Source organism: Pogona vitticeps, chromosome 1, assembly GCF_051106095.1.
Source record: "Pogona vitticeps strain Pit_001003342236 chromosome 1, PviZW2.1, whole genome shotgun sequence".
Classification (NCBI taxonomy): Eukaryota; Metazoa; Chordata; class Lepidosauria; order Squamata; family Agamidae; genus Pogona; species Pogona vitticeps.
Genome location: NC_135783.1, coordinates 112,390,741 through 112,412,749, shown reverse-complemented (window position 1 = coordinate 112,412,749; position 22,009 = coordinate 112,390,741). Strand labels below are relative to the sequence as shown.

At 42.0% G+C, this 22,009-nt stretch overlaps 1 protein-coding gene across 3 annotated transcripts in view; it reads left to right on the top strand.

Annotated features, from left to right (window-relative positions):
* Positions 1-22,009, top strand: part of SH3BGRL2 (SH3 domain binding glutamate rich protein like 2) — a 41,064-nt gene that overhangs the window by 5,142 nt on the left and 13,913 nt on the right. For all 3 annotated transcript variants that reach the window (XR_013541794.1, XM_020806162.3, XM_078385544.1), the window contains exon 2: positions 14,437-14,622. Coding sequence is in view for 2 of the 3 variants with exons in the window: in XM_020806162.3 (XP_020661821.1) it covers positions 14,437-14,622 (186 nt within the window). In the remaining variant the exon portion in view is untranslated. The remainder of the gene's footprint in view (positions 1-14,436; positions 14,623-22,009) is intronic.

Below are 22,009 nucleotides of genomic sequence, written 5' to 3'. Positions count from 1 at the left end.
AGAAGCAACTCTAAAAACAAGGAGCTCTGTTGTAATCAAGGGTTGATAAATGTAGGCTGGCCTTGTCAACTTTTTAAAAAAGGATTCTTGATAGATTTTCACATCTACCAAGGGTGGGGTGGGGTGGAATCCCACCTCTTTCTCAGGTTCTGAACTGGAACGGGGAAGGGTGGTTGGCCACAAAAGAAGCCTCCACTCACCATAAGCTGAGAGGGGGGGAAGGTGGTCAAAGCTTGTTCTGCCCCTATACTGAAGGGGTGCTCTGAGCTTGTAATGCTGGCCCTGGTGCAGTATTAGTTCCTGTTCTGTTCATTCTGTCACTTAAAAATAGCATAGTGGAAAGCAGATTTTAAAAAATAGAGCAGATAACTAGGGGACAGAAACTTCAGAATAAAATCAATATGAGTGCATGTAAAAACTATCTTCAAAGTGTAAAGCTTGATCAATATCAGCGGTGTGCAGAATGCTGTTCATTTGCAAATAAAGAAAAATGATAAAATTTCGATGTACTGGATATGTTTCAACCCTAGGGGTTTTCTTCTGCAGTTAAAGACTCTCTGATAGATATCTAGAGCAGAGAATACATAATGAGAATGATGTCAGCTTCTGTTCATAGAAAGACCGGGAAAATAAAATGGATAGAAAACATACTTTATTAAATAAATATAGCAAAAAGTGGTTGCAACAAGTGAATTATCTTAATGTAATTCTGCAGAATGGTTCTCTTTATATGAAAATAGTGAATTCACCAATCTCGCAGTGAAGACTGGTGTAGGACCAGAAGGCTTTCAAAAGTGCTCCTCCCAGGAAAGACCAAAATATATAAGAACAAAGTAATGGCTTCCCCTGAAATATATGGCAGGTCACAAAAACGTGTTCAGGTTTAACTAGCCAAAGCAAAGTCACTACTAAAAGAGACAGTGTGTAGAAGAAGTGGAAATAATAGTGTATGTATGTATGTTTGTGGGACGTGGTGGCGCTGTGGACTAAACCGCAGAAGCCTGTGCTGCAGGGTCAGAAGACCAGCAGTCGTAAGATCGAATCCACGTGACGGAGTGAGCTCCCTTCGCTTGTCCCAGCTCCCGCCAACCTAGCGGTTCGAAAGCATGCAAATGCAAGTAGATAAATAGGGACCACCTCGGTGGGAAGGTAACAGCGTTCCGTGTCTAAGTTGCGCTGGCCATGTGACCACGGAAGATTGTCTTCGGACAAAACGCTGGCTCTATGGCTTGGAAATGGGGATGAGCACCACCCCCTAGAGTCGAACACGACTGGACAAAAATTGTCAAGGGGAACCTTTACCTTTATGTATATATGTATGTATGTATGTATGTATGTATGTATGTATGTATGTATGTATGTATGTATGTATGTATGTATGTATGTGTATACACACACACACACACACACACACACACACACACACACACACACACACACAAACACACACACAGAGAGATTTGTATATTCAGAAGCCACTGAAACGTCATAAGCCCACAACCAAGTGGGCAGACACTAAAAAAAAGTATATTTCTTTTTCTGAGCACCAGAATTACCTGCTGCTCAGGTTCTTGATGCAACTCACTGGTTTGGCAAGGACCAAATCATCAGTCATGTACCCATAGTTATGGGAGAGCCAGGTGTTAAATAGTCTACCGGTAAATAAATTCTTCTCTTATTGAGTTCATATGTAGTTGCATCCCTGAATCATTGTTCTTCTCTAGAATCTTAGATCCTTCTTAGTTCGACACAGGTCTTGCCAGTGCTTCCCCAATCAGGCTTACATTCTGCTGTTCTCCTGATATTGTAGCTGCGTAGATCGTTGACACCATATTTCTGCTAGTCGCTGAGATAATGAAGTGTTTCATCTTGATGCAGTCTCAGCCAGTGCTGCAATGTCCATATAGAATATAGTAAGTAATCTGTGAAATTGTGATACTGATGGTACAATTCATGTTGTTCAATATTTTTATGATTTGTTGTACACTGGCATGACTGCCAGCACTCTGAGAATATGTGAGCACAAGAGCTGCAGACTAAGTGCAGAACCAAAGTTTTGCCCCCGATAGTCACCCACTTTCAAAGTAGGGATGAACTTGGAACCGAGTACAGCGTGTAATATTATGTCAGATGTGTATCATTGGGGAGTGGGGGCAGTGACTTTGATGAATCCATGGGGAGGTTTCTGCAACCCCCATTCTGGTGCTGATAACACCTGTTGTGCCATCGTGTACTGTCAAAATTTAGTGATACAGTGATAGCATCACTGCCCCCCTTCAGTTTTTCAGAAATTGCATTTCACCAGTTGAATGCACCATTGGTTTTAGAGGAGAATCATGCTTCTGTAACCTTCTGGTAGGCATAATTCTATTCTAAAACATGGTCTGTTGAACCACTGTGCTGCTAAAATTTGCTACTGGGGTCTCTGAAGGACACAAAAGTGGTTGCGGGTAGGGTTCCTGCAACTGTGTGGGCTAATAATGCATCTGTTCAGAGCTTGGCCCCAAATGGTCTGCCATTTTGGTGCTTGAGTGAACATGGCAAGCCCATGACATATTAAAGGAGTTTTGTTTTTATCATTAATTGTAACACATAATTACCATGTCCTATCTCCTTGGCTGGGGGACGTGGTGGCGGTGTGGGCTAAACCGCAGAAGCCTGTGCTGCAGGGTCAGAAGACCAAGCAGTCGTAAGATCGAATCCACGCGACAGAGTGAGCGCCCGTTGCTTGTCCCAGCTCCCGTCAACCTAGCGGTTCGAAAGCATGCAAATGCAAGTAGATAAATAGGGACCACCTCGGTGGGAAGGTAAACAGCGTTCCGTGTCTAAATCACACTGGCCATGTGACCACGGAAAGATTGTCTTCGGACAAACGCTGGCTCTATGGCTTGAAGAGCAGGATGAGCGCCGCCCTCTAGAGTCGGACACGACTGGACAAATATTGTCAAGGGGAACCTTTACCTTTACCTTTATCTCCTTGGCTGTCTTGGTCTGTCTTGCAGCTGCAGTTCAGCCGTGTCTTTCTCTTTTGAAACCTTTCTCTTTGGGATATCCTTATCAGAGATTCTACTTGGAACCTCCTCTGTGCTAAGCCTCTGTGTTGTTAATGGTACCTTTTGAGGCTGGGCAGTGTGGCTAAGGACCTTACAGAGTTTTAGGTGGGGACAGATGAGAAGAAGGAAAAGCATAGCATGAGCTTGACTTTGGGAAAACAGTTAAAGCTCCACCATGAATCTTTCCCATATGAGGGTTCCTTTACAGACCAGGAGACCTGAATTAGAATCCTCTAGATTTTTGCATCTTTCCATCAGAACTAGCTACCAGCAGCTGCCGCCGATGGGGCTCCTGTACCTTAAGTTAGTTGTATGGAATAAGGAATTTTCACGGGTGAAGCTTGCATGTAAAGATATACCTACCAAAATTCTCTTTTCCATACAGCTGCCCTCTTTTCATAGTGCCACTGTAGCAACATTCTACCTTGGCAAGATAAACTATGCCCGCTACCTTACCATCTCCCTTTGAGCTGCTTGGGAGTTGAGGTGTCCTGGCATTTAGTGTTTGATGTTCTATTCTTTGTTATCCCCCTCACTCGCTTGCAAAAAGTTTGCACCCCTCTCTCAAGTGCTACAGGACCACTGTTGTGTTCTCTGTTATGAAAATTCTGTGCGGAGGCATGGTTCCGAAAGCAAAATAAAAGGAATTCAAGAAAGCCCATGTTTCTCCATGTGGCCCATGAGCTATCACAACATTGGAAGGTATGGCATGGGAACTGCTACTTTCCCTTTGCCTGTTTTACTACTGTGTATCATGATTAGGCTGTTGCCACAGTATAATGGATTTTGGGTGTGTGCACTGTGGAGAGCATCTGTGAGCAGTGATGCCACTGATGTGTCATGGGTTTTTCTCTGGAAATGCAGTGAGAATATTGTGTCTGTACTGCTAAACTGGATTTTCTTCCCATGGGTTCTGTGACTCAATAGGATTGTGGCTGCTCTTGGCTGTAGTTTAGGGAGAGAGAGAGAGAGAGAGAGAGAGAGAGAGAGAGAGGATGTTTCGGAAGATGTAGCTACCACAGATTCACGTGCATTTACAGCAGACCCACCATAGATACCAATCTGTCCTCTGCCTACCCTGTATTACATTGTGCATGGGGTAGAGGGTGCATAAGTGGTACCTGCTCTTCTGTGACACAGAGGTTTGCTGACCATACAAGTACTTGAATCAGATTGAGAGGAAGGAGTTTATTCACATCACCATTCAGTCCTGTGTGTGCTTTTCGTTGCTGTAATTATTAATTTATATATTTGATATTGACCTGAAGTGCTTGGGTGACTCTTCTGCTGCTGCCAACCACAGAAGACAAGTCACTCAAGCAGTTCAGACCTAGATTAACAATAATAATGATGAAAAGAACACTACTACATGGGACCAAATAGTCATGTGAATGAAGTCCTTCCTCTCATAAAATATATAAGAGCTGAGTCTAGGCTGGCTTTGACATTTGCTTGAAACTTTTACGTCCTCGCATTGCCCATACATATGGCTTAGTTGAATTTTTGCCGTGTTTTGCAGGAATGAGAATGGTACGGACAAAAAAACCAAAAAGCATTGCTGTATGTGCTTACTGAAACAAAAGAGCAGAAACAACCTATCCTCTTGCTAGCACCTGAAGGCCAACACATTTATTATAGCATAAGGTTTGGGGGTGGTGAGCATCTGTTCTCTAGGGCTTTCAGTGTGCAAGATGCTACAGTAGTGTTGGTTTTTCTACTACTTCATCCATCTGGAAATTGTTATTTGGGATGCTTCCGGACTAGGAATGTAAATTCTCACATGCAGGAGAGTGAAATACACAACATTTATTCTTACTCTTTATAAGGGCAAGACATTTTCTGTTAGAGTCGATTAGAGTTTCATATTTGTGTAAAAGGGTTCTGAAGAAATAATGCAAATTGCTTGATGCGAGCTGTTGCCTTGTTGGGCAGACGTTTAAGAACCAAATACTGTAGGTTGTTTGCATCTTTTTGAACAGCCAGCCAGTCCTTCTGTGCTTGGTGTGTGTATGTGTGTGTGTGTGAGAGAGAAGCTTCACAAAGTGAGAAGAGATGTGCTGAGATACTTTGTCTAAATCAGAGAAATGTTGTGGGGAAGAGTACTTGTCTTATTCTAGAAGCAAGAGTATATATATGAAAATTTATTCTAAAAGTGGCTAATCCAATCAAAACAACCTTAATGGAGAACAAAGAACTCATTGAGCTTTCTTCATACTTCTGTTCTCGATGGAGGGTCCCTATCATTTTGTAATTAAAAGGAACCATACAGCCATTTTATATTTCCTACTGTAATAGCACCCCTCCTTGCCTCCAGGAAAAAGATGTGGGAACACATGGGATAGTACTGTCTGGAGACACACATACATGTACAATTCCATTAATTAGGCATGGCAGCTGTTTCTGGAAGCATCCTTGGAAGTACATCCTGCCACATTCAGAGTTGCCTTGTCCCAAATAAATGTTTGTAAGGTTGCCTCATAAATTCGTTTTCAATAAACTGTAGGCTAGGGTCAGTGGACCCAGCTAGAGTAGGCACATAGAATCAGTGGGACTTACCTGAGTATTGCGTTACTAGAGACCCATTGATTCAGTGAATCTATTCTAGTTCGAACTAACCATTGGATATAGCCACATAAAACCTAACCAGTAATTGTGGCCTTTCATGTTAGAAAATCAGCCACATTGTAAACATTAAGAAAGGTTGGGCTTTAAGTACACCATTGAAATGCCAGACCTTTTTTTTTTTTTGCTAGTAGCCCCTCCTCTCTAACAACTGGAGCTATTCTATCGTATTTTTACCAAATGAACCATGCAGAAAGAGGCATCTGTACAGGAAACATGTTGCCAGTGAGAACTTCACCCCTCTCTAAGCTTTCAGGATTCTTGGTCACTACCTGCACATCTGGCAATGAGTGGTTTCATTCCTACCAGTACAGAACTGTACTCGTTTAGCAGGTGGAGGAAGGCAGTTAAATCTCCTTTCCAGCCTGTAATTTGGAGCATCAGAAATAACAGTGCCAAGCAGTACACTCGGCAAGAAGGAGCTGCAACCTACTCTAGCACACGTAAGTTGATGCACTGAGACATTACTCTGCAAGCTCTGGAGTATGGCATTATTGTGTCTTGGTCTTGAATTGTATAAGTTTGATCCTTCTCTGAAAAGAGCATGGCAGCAATGTCAATTGATTGAAGTGCATCCTACAACTTTGTGATTGCTCAGTGTCAATACATTTGGACCAGGCAGTTCTGATTGGTTCTGCCATGCTGGTTCAATGAAATGTCAGGTTTCCTTATATTTTTTTTCCCTTAGGAAAGCTTGCATGCTGATCTGTTCACACTTGAGCTTGCCACTTCTTTGGAAGTATGGTGGGAAAGGGGGCAGATGGTCTTGAAAATGCACAGCTGGGCATTCCTTTGTCTTACGTTTGTCAAGACCTATTTATTGCATATTTTGTGTCTCAGTGTTGACATATGTTTAGCCAGCTCTAGCTGACTGGCTGCTTTATTTGCTTTTATTAAATTTGCTCTTTGGCCTGCAGAAATACTAGTCCTGAGTTTTCAACTGGTTGGTTAGCTATTTGTTCTGCTGCAAGGGAAGCATGAAATGCAGCAGTGAAACAGCTGACAGTTGTTTGCATGTTTTGGAAGTTATTGTTTTCCTTCCCTTTGTTCATTAGCTCTGACAATTTCATCAACTTCGGTTTGTGCTGCTTACAGTCCATAGCTAGCTAGCTAGCTATCTAAACAATGTCAAACCTTTGACTGCCATTTATTCTGTTATAAAATAATGTGCTTCAGTTATTTATTTATTTTTGGGAAGGATGTCAATAAATGCAATGGAACAAAATGTGGTTATAATGGATTCCTTTTGTGCATTTAGCTAGATGCCTACAAATTGCAAGTGCTTAGCTAGCAAATCCCAGTCAGTATGTGATATTCTGGATTGTGGTATGAACATCACTTAATTAGTCTGAGCTGACTGGAGGGCAGATGGTATATAATTGTGCCCTTGCTGCATTGTGGTAATGTCTCAACAACATACACTTGTAATCCTTGAAGCAGCCTATCATTCTGCTCCCTGTCCAGACTTCGGACTCTCTCTCCCTTCAATTGGTTTGCATCTCTGCCCCATTTTCTCAGTTGCAGCTCTTTTCCTCCACATGCGGCTGGAGCATAGATCGTTTAAAAGACAGAAGTTGGAAAACTTGTACCTTTTTTGGACCACAGCTTCCAGAATCCCATGGTGAACCTGTCCACTGGCCATGGTTTGTGAGTATTGTGGTCCAAAAAAGTAACTAATACAAGCTCTGGCAACGGCTCCGTAATACATTCCGGCCATTGGTGGACAGTGAAAAATGGCATGCAGTTGTTTCTCATGCAGTCACATGTCCTGTGAAGATTTTGCTCCATTTCTTGTCAAGAGCTCAGTCACAACCACTTTGCCTTTAACATTTAGAACATTTAATAAACAAGCCATGATATGGGGACATTCAGACAGTGGTTGGCACTTTGTAGATATCAAGCAATAGCCAATTCTAACTTTGACTTCATTTATGTACCACTTATCTGAACAGCCAGTCCTAGTAGCCTAGCAATTCCTTCACAACAGACTTCTATCTTGCCATTTTGAAAATTGCTGAACTAGAGGGCAACTCCTTTTCAGGGTACAGTAATTGTGTTAACAAGTGGGTGGTGGCTGTATTGTATTATACATGTGCATTCACTTATTACAATAGAATCTTTTTTCTTACTTGTTAGTACAATTACCTGTAATGAGATTTGCCTTCTAGTTTAGCAGTTCTCTTCGCTGTAGGCTTTGTTGGCGGAGATTATATGCTTAGGCATGGAAGAATACAGCTGTGCCATTTTAGCAAATCAGCATGTTAGGTAAAGGAATTAATTTGAGTAGGTGACACAAAGTACTCTGAAATGCCAGTTGAAAAATCTGAATTATTTGGAATTTTCTTCTCTAGAGTACAGTATTTTAAGCCCTATCTACATAGAGCTGCCCTTGGAAACAGTATGGAAACTTCAGCAGGTCCAGATTTGGTGGCCAGACTGTTTACGGGGACTAGTAAATTTGCTCTTATATCCCAGTTTTAGCCCAGTCTCATTGTGCACAATTCAAGGTGCTGATTTTGTTATACAAAGCTGTTAACAGTTTGGGACCTTGATACTTGTAGGAACATCTCTCCCAGAAATAATCTTTCCATCCTACCTGCTCCAAGCAGGTGGGTAAAAGGAACCTGTGCCTTTTTCGTTGAGGCCCTGGAATAAAATGCCAACAGGGACCCACCAGGCTCCTTCGTACATTATGTTTAGAAAGATGGTAAAAGACCAAATTAATTAAAGCTGTCTTCAGTTAATGAATTTCTGGGATGCTGTCTGCAACATATTTTTAAAAATCAGTTCTAGCTTTTTATAGGGTTATTCATGTTTGTGGTTATAATTTTTGCCTCGGGTGTCACTCCATTGTTTTCGAATGTTTTTTTTAAATTGTGGGGTACTGAGGATTTGTTAGTTTTAATTTTGTGTAAAGAGCCCAGTGTAGATTTTTCAGTAAATGGGGCAGTATATAAATTGAATGAATGAATGACTAAAGACAGACCTAGTATGTGTTCGATTGTAAACACAATGTAGGTTCAGATCCATAGTTTTAGATGCCAGTAATGTGTTTTTTTCTCTTTAAATGAGTAATGTATTTCAAGAACTTATAGGCTGCAGTCCTGACCCCCGTGTACATGGCAGTAAGCCACATTGAAGTTCTGTTGATTCCTTCGTGCCCAGTGGCCTATTGGACAAGCACTTGATAGATACTAGTCTTACAGAAGGAGTTAGGGACTGGATATTTCCCTGCATAAGCTTGAAAACTGCCCAATCAGACATTCAAGGGACCGTCATGCAAGCAGGTGATACAAGCAGGATTCTGCCCCGTGTGATTTACTGTAGTTCTATGGATAACAGGGAGTGGTCTCCTAGTTTTTGTTGTACTTTAGCTCTAAGCAGCTGTGCCAGTGGCGAGAAATGCTGGAAGTGATATCTGGCTCACCGTTGATAACCTAGGCTTGTTCTATTGATGTTTATTCCAGAACATGCTGCTTTTCAGGCACTCTATTAGGTTTAAGCTTTATGTTTCTATATACACCTGTACAGATGGTGCTTTATGACTGATCTGCAGTGAATAAAGCACCTGTTAATCTCCATATTGTGGCTCAGTAGTCATTAATGAATGCTTTTGCTGGCATATTCTTTGAGAGTTCTCTTAAGTGTGGGTAGGCATCCAAAGGATCCCTGAAGAGCCTTACTCAGAGAGCTCTTTGGTCTGTGCATAAACAGCAAAACCTAGCGCACTGTTGCAGCACTTCCGAGAGTGATTGTTTCAGTAGCATCCCCGTTTCTGTCCACTGGGATTTCTGTAGATTACTGTAGCTCTTTGTGGACCACATTACATTACATAGGCCTATTACAGTGAAAGAAAGGCCATTCATTTGTTAATTAGTATTAATGTCCAATCACTGAGATACAATGTTTAGAAACTGGAGAACATATTGCCTGCTATGTTCTCTCTCCCTCCCCAAAGTGCCCCAAATGTGTAGTGCGTTCCAAACTAATTGAACATCTGCCTTAAGAAGTCAGCATATCTGTAATGAAGCAGTTGCTATGGCAAATAGCAACCAAACCAATGTGGGTTTTTTTGTTTTTTGTTTTTGTTTTTTTGTTTTTTTGTTTTTTTGTTTTTGCTTTTGTCAGGCTCAGTGTAGTTTGTTTATCAAGGATTGTTGCCCTGGTGGTCTAAGCATATGTCTCAGTCGAGTAAATGATAGGCTGGAGAAACCACTTTAGTTGACTCTTGCTTCCATCTAGCCACATCACACAAAATCTGTTTCATGAATTCAAGTTCCACAGTCATCTGGCCTCCTCTTTGAGAACAATTCAGAATAAAATGGCTCTGGAGGGACATTTACGCAACCTGTTCACCATGCTTGTACAGAAGAGTAAACTAGGATTTCAGGGGTGCCTGGCTTCCTATAAATGAGTTGTGTGTAAGTACAAATAGCCAGTGCACTTCCAGTTGGCTCCTTCCTGATTTTGTAAATCAATCAGTCTGGAGCCCAATATTCCATTTTCAGGTCATTGTCCCCAAGGTAGACCTGGAAGTGGTTGGAAGTTCCTTTTGTAAAAAAGTTGTTGGGGCACAAAATAGTTACAAAATACTTGTTGGGAGGGGGACTATATCTTGCTTTGAGTAAATGGCACTACTCCTTTTAAAAAATCATTTTTTCCTCCTGTTGAAAATTTGGCAGGTCTTACCCATGCCCGGCTTAATGGGCTGTCCAAATAAGACATCCTGTTCTTGCTGTTTTGTATTTTGGAATCTTTTACACTTTAGGGTTGCAAACTAATGTTGTTCTTAGTTAAACATTTCAAGACTGTTCAGGATCAAAAAGCTAAGATGCCTGTTGGGTGACATGCTAAATACAGTGGTGCCTTGCATTACGACGTTAATTCGTTCCAGCGAAATCACTGTAGAACAAAAATGTTGTAATGCGAAAATAAAAACCCATTGAAACGCATTAAAACCCGTTTAATGCATTCCAATGGGCTAAAAACTCATTGTCCAGCAAAGATCCTCCATAGGGCAGCAATTTTTGGTGGCTGACGTGCGAGGAATCCGTCCCAGAAAACAGCGGGGAGCCATTTTATTTACCCGGTGGCCATTTTGAAACCGCTGATCAGCTGTAGGAAAATCGTTGTTTTGAGAAGAATTGGTTCCCGAAGCAGGGAACTGATCGTCGCAAAGCGAAAAAAGCCTATTCAGACCATCGTTTTGCAATCGCAAAAGTGATCGCAAAAACGTCATGGTAATGTGGCTTCGTCGTAATGCGGGGCAATCGTAAAGCGGGGCACAACTGTAAATCATTCTTGGCTTGTTCAGCTCAGTGGTCAAGTGACTCTGGCTGCCCAGAGGTTTCAACTAGAGATGGGGTATTCGTATTTGTATACAAATATGACTATCCCCCCATAGGTGGAGATAACGAGGGTCGAATCCCATGGTGTCGGATGGTCCACTCACCAATCCGCTGCTGCCGCAAGCTCCGCACTAGTGTCTATCACTCAGTTGCTGAAGATCGGTGAGCCACACTTCAACCTGGCAGAGAGGCTTGTCGTCCCACCTTCTGCCAAGAGTGGCTCGCTGATCTTCAGCAACGGAGTGGTAGGATACTAGTGTGGATCCCACAGCAGCAGCAGATCGGTGAGTGGACCATCCGACACCATGAGGCCAGACCCTCATTATCTCCTCCTGTGGGGGGATATTCATCTTCGTATATAATACGAATACCTCAATCTCTAGTTTCAACTGTACCTGCCCTCCTGTCTTGCCATTGTCCTTTCTGGGTGGAGCAATGGGATCTGGATTCCTGCAATATCCAGAGGCTACCTGTTCCCTTAGTTTCCTTGAATACACTAGAGCAAGGTTCCAATCACATTAGACTGAGAGCACCTTCTGGCTTGGCCTCAATGACCCAAGATTTACTAAACCAGGGGTCAGGTAACTTTTTTACCTCCCTCAAAAGTTATATACGCCGACATTACCCCCCTTGATTTGAAAGGAAAGAAATCATACATTATTTGAATTCAAAATCTTATTGAATCTATTCACAATTGAACCTGTGGAACTCTCTGCCACAGGATGCAGATGGAGATGGTTACCAGCCTACTTGGCTTTCAAAAAGGATGTGAAAAGTTCAGGGAAGGCAGCGCTGTGGATGGCTAGTGCTCATCATGACAACCAAATGGTGTTTCTGTGTTCAGAGCCAGGATACTTCAGAGAACTACAATGTTATCATCAGCATACCCTGAAAAGCTATGATGGCACATTTTGTGGAAACAGGCACCCAGGCAAATTGCCTAGAATTTGCTTGTTTCTTGACCTGGGATATCCACTTGTGCTTAATCAGGGCACAAGAACCCTGTGTATGTTTAAGAGAGCACTCTCTTTCTTTTTCTGGTTCACTTCATACAATCGGAGGAAACTTAGCAGGTGGGCTGCAGTCTGCAAAAATTCCTGCCAAATCTAAAACTGTTGATCTTTAAAAGTGCCACGAGAGCCCCTTTCTCCCCTTCTGTTGCAACAGACTTCACAGGGCACTCCAGACCTTGGGGAACTTAGTTTCTCTTAGCCGATGGGTCACCGAGGGAAGGAAAGACTGTGCTTAATCCAAGAATGGAGGAAACGGCTCAGCACATGCTCAAAGGCACCTGGTTAGTTCGTTTGTCGAATGGATGACCTTTGCTGCACGGCAAACTGGTTCCCTTTCAGGCTGGGAACAGCCCTGCTCTCCTTTTTAGAAAAGCAACACACCTAGCTCGGAAAGGCTGAGGAGCCCAGGCTGGACCGCGCAGTCGATGTGGGCAAGAAGAAGGGAGGAAAGGATTGGGGGAGGGGCTGCACGGGGTGAAGGCCCTGGCGAGGGAAGACGCACGGGAGTGGGAGTGGGAGGGAAATGTGCCTGCCTGCGGTGTGCCTCGGTCTTTAGTCTGCTTCCCACCCACTTGCATCCCAAGGTGGCCTCACCTCCTAAAAAGGGCAGGCGAGGCGAGGCGAGCATCGGGCTAGCAGCCATGCAGCCGTTGCCGCCGCCAGCCAGGCTGGGGAGAGAGGAGCGTGTAGTGCACGAGAGCAGGGCAGCCAGGAAGTGCCTCAGCGCACGCCCTCATTACCCCCAGGATTTTTATTTTTATCCCATTTGGGGTAAATCACCCCTGTTCCCCGACCACTTTACTAGACTGTTGCCTTACTCTATGTGGATGCCTATGGGTTGTTCATGAATTTCTGTAGGCTCATAAAATAACAAGGTGGAGATTTTCAGCTGGCTCAAATGCAACTAGAGATGAAGATTGGGTGTCTATTTGCATCTATATGCATTCCACCCCCCAGTCTTAGAATTTTAGAACTGCAGAGCTGGAAGGGACACTGTGGATTATCAGACATCCTGTTTATTTAGTTCTGGCAAAATATACAGTTCTCAGTCATCAAACATACTGGCAGATAATATCTACTGTAGAGGAAAAAGTAGAACAACCAAAATAAAAGGAAATAATAAATGGAACTTTGCTATTTTTAGATGCTGTTGCAGCTTGTATATCATATGCAGATGACCTAAGGAGGATGAGTAGTTGCAAAAGAGCATGTTAGAGTTATGTCTGGAAGGAATGCCATCATCTGCCTGCCCTAGAAATAAGAGAAAGAGATTTTGAACTTCCAGATCATTCCAATTGTGATAGAAACATTTTACTTCACATGAAAAAAAACCACACAGGTTTTATATTGATCTACTACAGAGCTTCTCAAACCATCTCTTACTTATTCTTTTTTAAGTCTAGTAACGTTCCCTAAGTCAGTTCCTAAGCATTTAAGAAAGGGCAATTTAGCAAAGGTTGTTCAGATTTGAGACCACATGGAGGTGAACATGCTGAAGCAGGAAATGCCGCTGTATTCTAATGGAGAATGGTTAGAGCCACATATTCAATAACTATAACTGAGGCTACCCGTATTCATAAGCAATATACTGTACCTCTGAACACAAGGTGTTGGTGATATAGTGTATGACTATTGTCTTCAAGCCTTGCTGATAAAACCTCTCAAAGTCATCTCAGTCACCCCTTTTGGGATCTACAAGAAACTTTTGTTTGGCTTAACATTGATTCTGATGTATTTTTAAAGTGTAACAAATTAGGATTCACAAGTTGACCATGGGGAGTGAAGACAGTGTCTTCGGTTATACTCTGCTTTTTAAAATAATGATTGTATTTATTCCCAGAAGTCATAAAAACTTCAGTTTAAAGTTACAAGTTAAGACTTCAGGCTATAACTGAAAAAGTAAGAAAGCTCAAAACTCGGTTCAGTCTTCTCATTTAAAACAAGAGTTTTAACTCAAACCACAGGTAAACACACGATGTACACTTTATTATTTGATTTCTTAGTGAAGATTATGTAACTCGAGATAAGACCGTGCTGCAAATCTGCTGTTTATAGATGTTGATACTAATAAGGCGTATATTTCATTTCAGTATGTGTGCCCCACTCAGCATGCACTATATAGGGAATGTGTGGTTACCAGGGTTATACTGTAGAGTTTACTTGGGGTGGACATTAAAGAACCAAAAAGTGTGCCCATGTTTTGAGCGAGGAAGCAGCAGTTGATGTGTCATCTCCCCCCCCTTTTTTTTCCACGTATAATTTCAACTGTAAGGTTGTGCTTTAAATCAAAAGCTTTTTCTCTGTGGGAGATGAAGTATTAACTCTGTTGCAATACCTTGGTTTACACATATGGTCCTAACACTCAGAAATTCTCTAATTTTTGAATGTTCTGTTTCCCAGATAAAGAAGAGGCAGCAAGACATTGTACGATTCTTAGAAGCCAACAAAATCGACTTTGAAGAGGTGGATATCACCATGTCAGAGGAGCAAAGGCTATGGATGTATAAAAATATTTCTCAAGACAAATTGCCTGCACAAGGCAATCCTCTGCCTCCCCAGATTTTCAATGACGATCAATACTGTGGAGTAAGTAATTGACAGATTTTGGAAAAGTTTATCTTTTTTTGGGATGGAAGCTCCAGGAATCCCACAGCCTTCAAGTTCTGAGCAAAGATGGAAACGAATTTTCAGGTGGTGTTTCGGATAAAAAGTCAGTAGAGGCCAGATTAGGTAGGATTTTGGTATTGGGAAGGAATGGCTCCTCAAAAGAATAATCCCATTTTCCTTATAATAGAAAATATTTATTTACTTTTAGGACTCCAGTGTTAAATAGTTACATTTTGTTTCCTTTAAGGCAGGGGTCCCCAACCCTTGGTCCACAGTCCGGTGACGGTCTGTGGGCTTCGCAGGACCAGGCTGCGGAGATAGATTCCCCCCCGCCACATGCATGCATGGTGAGTGTGGCACATTTGTGCATTCATGGACGGGTGTGGCATGTTCGTGGGTGGTTGTGGTGCATGTGCATGCCCCACTCACCCGTGAGTGTGCCACACCCATCCACACATGAGCACGAATGCACCACACCTATCCAAGAACCTGCCCCGCTCACCCACGCATGCTCACACTCATCCATGAACATGCCATGCCCACCCATGAATGTTCCATGTCCACCCATGAGCGTGGGGGATCTCTGCCCCCCCACGGACCCCACCCCCAACTGGTTTGCGGTTCCAAAAATGTTGGGGACCACTGCTCTAAGGCATACAATGGTGAGATTGTAAAATAGCTTCATTGTTCAGCAGATGTTTGAACACTGATCCCACCCACCACTGGTTTTATGAAAATGACCTCAAGGTATGAACAGTTGGGTGTTTAGCCCATATTTCATCCACTGCAGGGACAGGTTGGTTCACTCCTTTTTCCAGCAATCACAGAACACAGTAATTGTAGGAGCAAGCCAAATCATCCCCAGAGCATTACTGCCTGACTCTTTCTGATCCCCTTTCAGGGTCTTCTACTTGTTGTAGGACAGGCAGGATCAATCTAACTTGGTCCATTTCTTGTATGGGTAATCACTGGGAACAGACCAAAAGTGAGCCTTCTTGCTGTCAAGGCGCCTTCCAATTGCAATTTCTGATATCATGATGTGGCTTAAGAAGCAAGCCACTTCAGGATACTGGGAAATAGAACACTTCCTCTGTAGCAGAGGAAGTGATTTTTTTCAGACTGCAGTAGACCACTGCTGATGTGCTATATCAGTTATAATATATATAATATTTTTATATTTATACTTTTACTTTTACATTTTTATATTATTTTTATATATATATATATATATTAATTTTATTGTGCTATGTAAACTGCCCAGAGTGGCCTGAGTTGCCGGATGGGCAGTATAGAAATCGAATGAATGAATGAATGAATGAATGAATGAATGAATGAATGAATGAATGAATGAATGAATGAATAAATATTTTCCTTGCCTTGTCTGAAGGGATGATCAATAAACTACCTGCAGATTTGGCTGTGGGCAGTTTCTTGACTGGCCCTTTAAGAGAAGACAAATTTAAAAAACAAAAATGTATAACTGATGAAACACAGCAGCAATGGTCTCATGCAGCCCAAAAAACAATTTCACTTCCTCAGCCCTTCCAGAGAGAAGCAGAGGAACTGTTCAGTTTGCAAATATCGTGAAGTGATGTTAAGCCACAATATCAGAAATTCTGATTGGAGGGAACTGGATCCAATAGGGTTGTTTGCTCCAACATGCCATTTGGATGCAAGCATCACACCAAATGACATATTGCGTCTCCACCCAGTCCCTGTTTACTTCATACCAGCCTGCACCAGAAGAGTCTATCTGATTGCATCTTCTGTCTCATTTGTAGCACCTCAAAATCCTGTGTTTGCTAATTAATAGTTTTATTAAATATCTATATTGGCCAGTATGTTGTTGCTAGTCCCGGTTTGTGCAGATCTATTGACTCTGAGGGATTTGCATAAGTGTTGACTTACTCCTCAGAAGTTGGTCCAATAGATCTACTCTAGCTGGAGCTAGCACTAGGATATTGGCAGCTGTTTTTATCTGAATAAAGGAATTATTGACCCGTTGAAGGGAAGTTGGAATCTGGAATCAAGAGACTCAGAATTCAAATAAATGCAACAAAGTCTAGCTTGCTTACTCTGAGCAGCTTATCATTTCAACTTTTTGTGTGTGCCAGAGCAGGGGTGGTGAGGGTAAGGATTATACAGCTCTCTGAAAGATCTAAAGACCCTCTATTGGAAATAACCCACAATGAAATCATTTTGAAAAACCCAACCCAGACTCAATTTCATTAAGAGGGCACTGGATCTATTCTCATGTGTGGCAGTTGCTCTCCCTCCTTTACATTGTTGATACAGTACTCAGCACAGTTGATCATTGGCTTGTGGATATCCGTCCATGATTGGGGACTTGGCAAATGAAACACGATCATTGGATTGAGCCAATATCTGATACCAACATCTGCCTATTATGACATGACAATCCTGTTAGCCTGTCTAAATTCCTGATGATTTACTTTAATCCTTTTAGAGTTGCTGTGCTGTACTGACTTTGCAGTTAGACATCACGAATAGATGAACTTTGAAAATAGGTAGCTAACAAGAGCCTCATTCTTGTGATGGCTGTCTCACAAGTGATCCAAACGTGATTTGAAGAATGGTTGTTGTTTTTTTTACTTTTGAAAGCAGTCACGTTTTACCCTTTCTTGGTTAAATTACTGTTTTATGAGCAATGAAATCCATTATTGACAAGCTAGTTATGAACTCCGCCACTATGAAAAATTTCTCCATGTTTCATTCCCCTTACGATATGTTTTCAAGTGCTGCAAAGAAGGGTGAGGCAAATCTTGCATGGTTTCTTACACTTAAGGACTGTTGAAGAAGGATCATTTGTTTATTGTATGTGAATAACAGTGTAGCACCAACCAGCTTCTACTCATTATATTCTCTCTCCCTCTCTCTCTCTTACACACACAGACAGAGAAAGTAGGCGTCAAAGGGTGAATATCCATGAGGGGCTTTTACCCATTATGTGACTAACGGTGTAACACCATACAACTTATAATATATGTGATACAATTTCTCATCTCTCCCTCTCTCTGTCTGTGGGAAGAGCTAGAATATAGTAAGATGTTCAACAGTGCAATACCAACAACTTAGACTATATTCCTTTTATTGTTTCTTTCTTCCCTGTGTGCATGTACTCATGTGAAACAAAAAAAAAACCTAGTAAATTTTAAAAACTGATCACAAACATGCTGGTTTTACCTTTAAAGAATGCTGTGATGTGTGAGAGAGCCAGTTACAGCATATAGAATACTAGACTAGGACTCAGGAGACTTGGCTTCAAGTCCCTGTTCAGCCATGAAAATTCTGTGCGGAGTGGCAATGTTGACCCACTGGTTGAACTTCTGAAAAACTCACTTCTTTGTGTGTCTGAGAGAGAAAGAGAGATTGATCTTTATAAAGTGACTTAACAGCACAGAACTCGGTAGTGAGAAGAACATTTATGCAGATTCTGCAAAATGTGTAAGCCACAACTAATCCCTTCAGAGTGGCTTAAACAGGCCTATGCTGCTCTTCCGGCATGCTGTCTTCATAGTTCAGTTTGTGCTAGAAGATGCAAAACTATAATAATATATCATGGATTCTTACCTTGCAACATTTTAAACACAGCAAGTATGATTCCAAATAACTCTCAAATCTGCAAATCTGCTAGTGTTATGTGAGCAATATTAGAAAAAGGGGCAAGGCTCGGCAGTTAGTGGGGCCCATGGAGACGGTTAATATCCAAATGCTCATCTGTGCATGGATGCTGTTCTGTTAGTATGAAATAATTCAATAGCATTTTTATAGTGTTTTCAACAAATGTCTCATGTCCATTATCCCTTTGGAATTCTCACAACAGTCTTATAAGGCAAGGCTGAGGAATTTGGCTCTCCCTATGTTATTAACTTCAAAATCCCATCAGCAGGACTATATAATGAGGGTGGAGCAAAGTGGGCTGTGCTCCAGGATATCAAAATGTATGGCACATTAAAATTTGGGAGTGATTCTACTAGTGAGCGTTAGGGAAATAAACCACAGCACCTCCTAGCTATATTTTCTTTTTCTAAGAACATAAACTTTCTCTTACTTTTGGTGGATACTATATTCCTTTTCTCCTCCTTTATTGAAGGTTGATGCCCATGCTCCAAAGCAGAGTGGATGGGAGAAGATACTGCTTGCGCTATGTGTCGAAAGAGTTATGTGCACTAATGGGGCAGTATATAAGTCCTAGAAAACAAACGAATGAATGAATGAATGAGTGAAATTGGTAGTTACAGATTTTCCAGCTGGCCAGTGTTTAGGGGTTATGGGAACAGTGTTTCCTCAAAATCTGGAGAGATTTCCCAGCCTTGTTGTAAGGTATGTTGGATCATTTCCATATATAAAGCTAAAAGAGAGCAACTTGCTTAAAGACCTCTAGGTTTCCCTACCATGAGTCCCCAGATGTTCTTGGACTAAAACTCCCAGAAGCCTTCACCACTAGCTGTACTGGCCATGATTTCTGGGAGATGTAGTTTAAGGACATCTGAGGAGCCAAGGCTTGGGACCACTGTTCTAGAGCATGTGTGGCAGCGGTGAGATTTAAATAGGAAAGTCAAACCTTTTTGGCACTGTTCCATAGCAGAACTGTTAAATGCCTCCACAGTTGAATTCTGGAATTTGGTAACAGAATCTCTCCTTTCCACAAGTGTTTTAATGCAGTGGAATCTTTCTAGTTTAGAAGCTTTGCAGTGATGACAGCCACAGGCATGAAATCCCTCCCTCGAGATGGTGTGCGGTTGCTCTCCACCAGTTCCTTTCAGACCAGTCTGTAGCCCTGTCCCAGCATTCTGTTATGTGTGGATAATAAATAAGAGAGGAGGGAGAGGAGCGTGTCTCTCTCCTGATGTGGGGCATGATGTTCTGAAGAGAAGACTCTCCACTTTGTGTTGAAATTCTCGACACAATTCTGATCTTCCTGTGTCCTCCATTGTGTGGGGACTCTCCATAGGTAGAAGACTGCAGAGGGTTGGGCATTGTTACCCTGTAGTTTGTTGCAGCTAAACTCTGGAAGAGTCTTATTTGGTATAAGATTTCATGGACTGCAACTTGCTTCATCAGAAGAAAAACAGAAAAGATATTGGATCCGAAGAAAGTGGAAGAGGTACTTCTCACCCTGAAATGATCTGGATTAGATCTATATAATGTCCCATTTTCCATAAGGTGGCTTGGCTCCCTCATGAATAGCTGACATCATCTCTGTATGTCATCATCTCTGTATGTCTGGCTTGTTGAATGTCAATGTCTGAGCCTTTGTGCCAGAAACAAGGCTCTTTTCACGCCACACCCCATCCCATTTGTTACAGTGAGTGAACCTTATGCTGTTCTTTTGGTTGGGGCGGGGGAGATCAGATGAATTAGAATTAAGAGGGTTCTATTAACACAGTAACACTCCAGAAGAGTCTGAGGACCTGAATTATTGGCATTCAACTTAGAAAAAACTGCTTACAGCTCACCTTGAAAATTACTGAAATTTTGGATATTGCCTTGAGCTGGCTGCCAAAACCTTGAAAGCTTTTGTGAGGACTCGAACAAACAAAACCAACAACAACAACCCAACCTTCAGTTTTTCCCTCCTGCAGTGACCTGTGGTTTGAACATGGAGAGGGCATCTCTCCTTGAAATGGCTGAAGTGAGGCAGGAAGTGTTTGTCGTGGTGCTTTGAGCTCATTTTACATAGGCTGCGGCTGATAGTACTGCAGGAGGGAAAAGACCACTCCGCATGTCACTCTGTGGCTAAGAAGAAGCAACAGCTTTTCTAGCTGCAGGAGCAGCCATGTGTGGAAACAAATGTCTCTGTTGCTTTGCTTAGACCCTAGGCTGTAGGCCAGAGGTGGCGCAAAGTCTCTCTCTCCCCGCCCCGCCCTGCCCCGATGAATTGTAACTGCCATCATCCTTAGCATAACCAATGGTTAGTGATTCTGGGATTCTACAAAATGGAAGATTGCACTTTGCATATCATTGGTTTATGGGGCAGAATTCAGCCATCTCATCTACCTTCCATCCCTGTCCTATGCAAGAAGATTTATTTATTTATTTATTTATTTATTTATTTATTTATTTATTTATTTATTTATTTATTTATTTATTTATTTATTTATTTATTCTTGTCTTTGGGCCTAGAGGATAGGACAGCAACTAAGAGAATGTTTGGGTTTCGGTAAAACTGAATGTCAGAGGGCTTCTTTGAGGTGGGCTGCCTGTGCCTCCATCTCTTTGCTACCTTCATAGTGGAACATCCCTGCTTCTCATTCTTGCCCTCATCTTTAGCTGTTGTGACTGTTCAGCATGTCTCAGAAGGCTGTGAACCATAAGATTCCTCCCTTTGAGCCTCTGCTGCTTTAAGATCCACAAAACCTTCAGTCAGCATAGTAGCAGGAGCTAGGGGGCTGGACAGTGAGTTGAGTAGTCCAGACTCCTCCTTCCACTGATCTCTTAAGCCATCATTGGGTAGCCTGGATGTAGCACCGTTGTTGGGAGCATAAAAGGAGGAGGAGAGCAATGCTATAATTCAGCTTTTTTCAGGAAATGCGGAAGAGAAGCATAAATAACAAGTACATAATATGCTAATAAAGGCTGTTAAAGCCACCAGCCATGCCCATTGGTTGGATGTAAGCCTGCGGTTGGGTGTATTAATGCTTGCCCAAGCTGCTGTTTGCAGCAGAAAGGACACCATTGGCTTTTCTCCAGTTTCCACCGGAAAGGACAGTTCTTCTGCACTATGATAATTTTTTAAAAACCTGTATGTCAGGAATCTCTGCAATCATTTATTTGTGGGTGGAGAAAAAGGAGAGAAGAAACTTCTTTCCCTGCCAGTTTACTGTTCAAAATAATAACTCCTGTGGCTGCTCCCTTCCCTCCTGGTTTTGGAAGTACAGTATGCACAACAGTAAGTGTGTATCTAAAATCCTGCTTTTCAGCAGAAGAATGTGCATTAGGCTTGTTTTTATGGGGTGTTAGTAAGGGAATTGTATAGCTTAGAGGAGAACTCTGGTATTGTGGAAGGCTGGCTGCCAAGAGATAAGTAGGCCACAAGTAGTAATTTTACAACTGCAGCAATACATGGTGCATGTCCCTCTCTGGAATAATGCATAGCTAGAAGAAATAGTTCCCAGAGGGTTGGACAACAAAGACTTAGGGGTGTGTGCAATTGAATAGTAAAAAGTAATTAGCAGACACAAATTAAACAGCAGCTGCTCTGTTTTTCACAAATTCTGGGGGAAAAAAGGTTTTCTGTATCAAAAAAGAAGGCTATTAGTGATAATCATGCTACTAGGAAACACTAAAATTAATCTTGGTGTCAGAATAGAAGTACTTCCTCTGTAATGGTTTGCCTTTAGAT